Source organism: Centruroides sculpturatus, unplaced genomic scaffold (assembly GCF_000671375.1).
Source record: "Centruroides sculpturatus isolate CEXI.00-Female unplaced genomic scaffold, Cexi_2.0 scaffold2086, whole genome shotgun sequence".
In the NCBI taxonomy this organism is placed as follows: Eukaryota; Metazoa; Arthropoda; class Arachnida; order Scorpiones; family Buthidae; genus Centruroides; species Centruroides sculpturatus.
This window is the reverse complement of record NW_019386337.1, coordinates 26,153-33,185: the sequence shown is the minus strand read 5'-3', so window position 1 is coordinate 33,185 and position 7,033 is coordinate 26,153. Positions and strand designations below refer to the sequence as shown.

Here is a 7,033-nt window from a genome sequence, read left to right as displayed (position 1 = left end):
AATACAGTAGAGCGTCGTTTATCCGAATCAATTGGGGACTGGGGTTGTTCGGAAGATCGATGTTTCGGATAACCGATTATATACGAAAAAATATATTAATTTATCCCATGTTGAAATTATTCTCCGTTGCGTGTCGCTTCGCGTTGAATTTTCGTCGATTTTAAGCCTAACGAAGACTATTGTATCGTTAAAAATTATTTTTTTATTTTGTACAAACAAAATAAATTTATTGAAAGATATAAAATCAATAAAAAAATTATACTTCAGACGTTAATTTAGTATCAAAAACGTAAAATATTTGAGTAACCCAAGAAATAGCCGAAGTATGCAGCGCCACAGCACTAGCGAAAATTTAAATTTGCCGACTGGAATGCTTTCGGATAACAGACGTTTCGGATAACCAGCTTTCGGATATACGACGTTCTACTGTATACATATAAACACCGACAGTTATCTAGTATTTCCGGGTACCACGTATGGTATTTGGCTTTGAGTATCCTATCTCTTTCTTCTCTAAAGAAAAAAATTCACATAAGATAGTGTTGGTGTAAAATTTCGTGACATCTGAATATGAGTCAATTAGAGAAGGTTAAAAAGCTATTCTATTAAGCAGTCTCTCCAGTTTAGTATCACTTTTCGTATAGTTTTTGAAAAATATTTTTGAAAAAAATAAGGGTGTTTTTAACAAAACGTTTTGGAGGGAAATCTAGGCCCAATTCAGATCTAATTGCGTATGGCGGGATCGATCTCTCTAGGCCAGAAAAACGACGGAAGAACATCAACTCTATCGAGTCGGTGATGTTCTCAAAACAGAAAGGCTCCATAGGGGGAGACAGGATATAATTAAGTTGTAAAAATCATCGACAAGTTCGAGTTCAGAGTTTTTATTGTGAAAGCATCCTGGAACATTTCAACTTTGGAATTACTCCAAACAAAATGGGTCCTAGCAAAACGACACCTCTCTATCAAAGGGGGTCTATTACCAGTAGATAAATATATCTCACTGGAAAATGATGAGAAAATGGGAGCGATTCAACACGAAATACTTGAACTGAGGTGCCAAATTTTTAGAGAACAATAGACGCTTAGTACCAAAACCATAAGAATTTCAAAAAATGCATGGAGTCTAAATGATATTTTAAACTAGCGTAAGCCAATACATGAAGTTGAGATATACTCAGCGCTTGCTTAACATTGACGCATGTTTAAGAAAAAGTTTTGAATCTCAATATACTTTTTATTTGAGAAGAAATATGCCGATAATAATTATTCTAACGCGTAAAATCTTTTACCATTTGTGTTAGCTTTTATGTTGGCAGCTAGCGGTTAGCTGTTTAAGTCAGTGTCATATTTGTGGTACCCAGTCAACATACGTGTATTGTGTATAGGGGCGGATCTACGTGGGGATAGTAGGGCTTAAGCCCTGAGTCCTTAATGTCAAGGATCTACAAAAATTGATTATTATCATAAATTTTTAATACTTTTTAATTATATTATATTTAATGTGCAGATACAGGGGCTTTATAATAGTCCATACTTCCTTATTCACATCATATGACGTTTCTGCCTATTTTTTAGTGCTGGAGATGGGCCTATTATTCTTATAAGTTTTAGCATGCCAAAAAATTTTTGTCAGGAATTGCCCGTGGGAAATACCATCAATATTTTGCACTCATAAATTAATTGCGTCTAATTCCTTAGACAATATGTTCACTATATATTTCTGGATATCTAACTCATGCGGATTACTATGGTTAAACGACATCAAATAGCTCCTTTTGGAAGAATTAACATGTTTATTGTATGCGAAAAAGTGCAAGTCATCGACATAATTGAAAGGAAATTGATCGTGTCTTTACAACTTACTAAACGCAAACACAATTTAGAAAGGACGTTGTTCAGTTTTCTTACTAAGGACAAAGTTAATTGATTAGCCAATTCCAAATTAGCCAACTTATCTTCGATACACTTCAACTGCAGCACTAACTGTGATTCTAAATACTGTCGTAAGGGTATTATTCCTTTTTTATCAATGTCCGAAGGAGATTGCCCCATAAAGTAATGCTCTAGCTTTGAACATTTAGCTTCCAGAGTACTTGGAGAACGATTGTGTTCGCTATCTTTCTGATCATCTTGACTCTGCATCTTGGAAATCCTTATGGGGGAGTTGGTAGAAATATATTAAAAAATATAGGCATATAATAACACAAAACAAAACACAATAGGATAACTAGACGTAATAAATTAGTTGGAATAGCATATCCGTATAGTTCTCAGTTAATTAGTAGGTTAACCAGTGGCCGAGTGGTCTTCGTACCCTGAACACTGGGAGTTCGGTCGTGGGTTCGTGCCTCGCTCGGGCGGGCTGGCCACGTGGGGTTTTCCGGGCTCTTTCCACGTCTGTAACAACTACATAGGGGCCAGTTTCCCTTAAAAGACCTCCCAGAAGGCATCCATCCCCCCTAGGCGGATCGCCCAAGTGTTGCGTTGCCATAAATTAACAAAACAAACAAACAAACTCAGTTAATTGGTATCGGATCCCTAACCGAGAGAGAGTTTACAATCGGACACGAGGTTGATAAATACTTTAGAATTGAACTTTTTTTTAGGGACTTCAAGAGGGGTAATGGATGGCATTGGAGATGTTCCAAAGATTTTATAGATTTGCAAAGCGATGGTAAGATGTCCAAAACTGGGGATAGCTTTTGCAAGTATGTAGATGTAAATCCGGGAATAATTTGTCCGATGATTCAAATAGTGGAACTGCAGAACTGTCCAAAAAGATCGAGGCTAATGACTAACGAGATAACAAACCTTAACTGACCAACTAACTCGAGACTGCGAACTGCCTTGTTGTCATCGATTTTTCTTTTATCTGGGAGTCCTCCCTTTTTATTTTCTTTCACTTTTGCTAATTTTAAGTTCCACGTTCAATAGAGAAATTTTGAACGATAAGTTTATCTGAATGTGTCACCTTTGAAAGGATATGAATCCGGAGTAAGGTACAATCACATCTTTCAATCTTGATTAAAAATGTGTTATTCTGTGTACGTTGTAACTTCAACAAATATGTCAAAATTTGTGTACATGCTACTCAGAGGATGTGAAAACGTACTTCACACAAAATTTAGTTATCAAAATTGTTCGCTAAATATCACATGGCTCTGCAAGCAAAAATGTGAAACGATTTAAAATTAAAATGAAGATAGGTGTCCCACAAATTTCAGAAAAAAAAATCAAAATGGCAGCAGTTTGTCACTATACCTCACCACCCGTCAGCCCTATTGTGGGCCTGGCCGAACCCATAATGGGCTAGCAAAAAGAGGCCCTCTTAGTGCCCACAGGGTGGAAAGAGTTAAAAAAAAGTCTGTCACTATACTATAACGTAACTTGTATCTATTTTGAAATTTACTTTTATACACAAATATCCACATTTTACAACATAAAATTACAGTATTGAATATGGGAATTATTGTGTTTATTTTGAAAAATAACTTTTAATGTAGGGAATTGTCAAAATAATAAATTGTACGTTGAAACATGTAAATTTCTATCAGTATGTATAGTTATTAACTGTAATTTAAGGAAAAATTGCAATATAAATGAATAGCACTAAAATGCACTGTTTCCTTTGTAGGTATTGGTAGACAGAGATAGTACAATGACCTACAAATGTGAAATTTGTGATAAATCGTTTACTAGAAAACAGGGTTTAACATATCATATGAAAACCCACACAGGAGAGAAACCCTACAAATGTGAAACATGTAATGCATGTTTTACTTCTAAGAGCAATTTGAATTGTCATATGAGAATTCACACAGGAGAAAAGCCCTACGAGTGCAGAATATGCAATAAACGTTACAGGCACAACAGCTCTTTAACTTATCATCAAAAACAATACACTGGAGAAACAACCTACAAATGCAAAATATGTAATAAATGTTTTCCTGAAGAATGGGTATTAGATTGTCATTGCAAAAGACATTTGAGGCAGATACTACACCAGTGTGAAATACCCCATCAAAATTTCCTCTCTGGAATGGAAGCAAGTAACAATACAACGGGTTGTTCAAATGTAATTTCCAGCGATTATTCCAGCGATCGTCGTTTCGAACAACCAAATCATTTCATTCAGCATCTTCCCACTCATTCTGAATACAGACCATTGATTTGTCTTGTGTGTAATAGTCAATTTCAAACGGAAGCAAACCTGGATGCTCATCGTGCAATGCACGATCTATACCCATTTAATTGCATTATATGTTTTCAAGTGTTCTGTAGTCATAAGGCTTTAGAAGAACACAAAATAATNGACAAATTGAATTGTTTGTGTAAGTTTACAGTAATACATAGAGGAAGTCAGGCTTTTTATATTGTGTGAGTATCTGAAATATTTTAAAATTAAAATAATGTCTTACAATTAAAACTTTGTATTGTTGTAAGTGAAATCAAGATTGTTAAATGAAGGGTGCATTATTCGGCGGATTAGGAAAACAAAATTGAATGTTCGGGCAAAGGTTATATTCTTTATCAGTTATTTAGATATTGATACTTAATAAACGAAGATGAGCCAAATTCTAACAATCAAAGAAATAATGTTTCAGAGTTGCACTACTCTGCATACAATAAACTCAGATTACTAATGAGCGCACACGTTTTTCCATACTAAACGATACTTGTTTAGTCGAATCTGAGCAATCCTTTTCTTTATAATAAACGGCAGTTGTTGATAATATACATATAGACACCGACAGTTATCTAGTATTTCCGGATACCATATATGGTATTTGGCTTTGAGTATTTTATCTCTTCCTTCTCTAAAGAAAACAGATAATCAAATTCACATAAGATAGTGTTAGTGTAAAATTTCGTAACATCTGGGGATGAATCAATTAGAGAAGGTTAAAAAGCTATTCTATTAAGCAGTCTCTCTAGTTTAGTATCGCACAATTTTTAATAGCCCGTTCTATGACAGTTTTTTCAACGAAGATATGCCACATATTCCGAAGGAAAAGCATCAGAAATAATATTTTACGAAAATTTAAGGGTTTGTTTAACCTTCTTGAAGTCCCTAGGAAAAAGTTTAGCTTTGAAAATTCTAAGGTATTTATCAACCTCCCATCCCATCCGATTGTAAACTCTGTCTCGGTTAGGGATCCGATACCAATTAACTGAGAACTATACGGATATGCTATTCGAACTAATCTATTACGTCTAGTTATCCTATTGCTTTGTTTTGTGTTATTATAAACCTATATTTTTAAATATATTTTCTCCAACTCCCCCAGAAGGATTGCCAAGATGCAGAGCCAAGATGATTGGAAAGATAGTGAGCATAATCGTTTTTCAAGTGCTCCGGAAGCTAAATGTTCAAAGCCAAAGCATTACTTTAAAAGGCAATCTCCTTCGAACATTGATAAAGAAGGAATGTTATCCTTACGATAGCAGTTAGAATCACAGTTAGTGCTGCAGTTAAAGTGTATCGAAGATAAGTTCGCTAATTCGGAATTGGCTAATCAATTAACTTTGTCCTTAGTAAGAAAACCGGAGAACGCCCTTTCTAAATTCTGTTTGCGTTTAATAAGTTGGAACAACACGATCAATTTCCTTTAAATGATGTCGGTAAGATGCATTCTTTCGCATACAATAAACAGGTTAATGCTTCCAAAAAAAAGTTGTTTGACGTCGTTTAACCATAGTATTCCGCATGAGTTAGATATCCAGGAATATATAGTGAACTTATTGTCTAAAGAATCAGACGCAATTAATTTATGAAGGCAAAATATTGTTGGTATGCCCTTGGGGCAATTTCTGACCAAAATTTTTTGGCATGCTAAAACTTATAATAATAATAGGCCTATCTCTAGCACTAAAAATAGGCAGAAACGCCATTTGATGTGAATGAAAAAGTATGGACTATTATAAAGCCCCTGTATCTGCACATGAAATATATTAGAATGAAAAAGTATTAAAAATTTATGTAACAATTCTTCAACATTCATATTGTGGGACCAAATAGAAGTCCCGAATAAAATCAAGGATTTTCTGAAATGGGGACCAAACTTTGTCCCTGAAAATTCAAGTTCATGGGAAACTTCGATACAAGAAATAGAGAGAGGAATATCTGGGCTAGATTTTTTAGAAAAAGAATACATCCGATGGAAAGCGGTCATAAAAGACCAGAAGACTTGGAAAAAGGGATGTGATGCGGGTAAAAACATCAAACTTACTAAAGGTTGGCTTAGAAAAAATGATTTGGTTACAACAAGAGCGGACAAAAGCAAAGCTTTGGTAATTATGAAAAGACAGACATATAATAACGCGATGGAGGAATACATTAAAAAAACCGAATGCGAGAGTGTTGAAGCAAATGTTATTGAAAGCATCGACAGAAGGGTTAGGAAGCTTGAAAAGGCTAAGCTGAGTAATGCATTACCTTTTCTCAAAAATTGTCGAAATTCCAGTCCAGGTATGCCAAGATTGTTTGCTTTTGCTAAGACCCATAAAGAGGGTAAAGAAATGAGACCTGTAGTGGAAAGGTGCAGAGGACCAACGTTTATTCTTGAAAAGAGATTACATAAGTTTCTCACCTCGCACCTCGAGAATAATATACATGTGGCGCATGATCCAAGAGAAGTGGTTAATGAGATACAAGATCTAGTTTTAATGGAGGATGAAATTGGAACAGTGATGGACTATGAAAGTTTATACCCATCTATAAAAATTGAATCATGCAGAGTAGCACTTTTAGACTTCATGCTGAGCAAGAGCCCAAATTTGGCGGGTTACAATAATGATTTGATCGAACTAGCTAACCTTATTTGTTATCAATCTTTTTTCGCATTTAATGGCCGTCGATACAGACAAAGAAGAGGAGTCCCTATGGGAAGTCCCATGTCAGGACTTTTATGTGAGCTTGTATTGAGAAGGTTGGAAAAAAGTGCTCTTTCTGTTTTCTTAAATGCCATTGTGTATTTTAAAAGATACGTGGACGATGTCTTGGTAATTTGGAAGAATGACCAAAAGATTG

At 35.1% G+C, this 7,033-nt stretch overlaps 1 protein-coding gene across 1 annotated transcript in view; it reads left to right on the top strand.

Moving 5' to 3' along the window:
* LOC111614602 (zinc finger protein 91-like) overlaps positions 1–7,033 on the top strand; it is a 56,751-nt gene that overhangs the window by 36,372 nt on the left and 13,346 nt on the right. The window contains exons 7-8 of the mRNA XM_023355968.1: positions 3,638–4,380; positions 6,087–7,005. Of these exons, the coding sequence (XP_023211736.1) occupies positions 3,638–4,380; positions 6,087–7,005 (1,662 nt within the window). The remainder of the gene's footprint in view (positions 1–3,637; positions 4,381–6,086; positions 7,006–7,033) is intronic.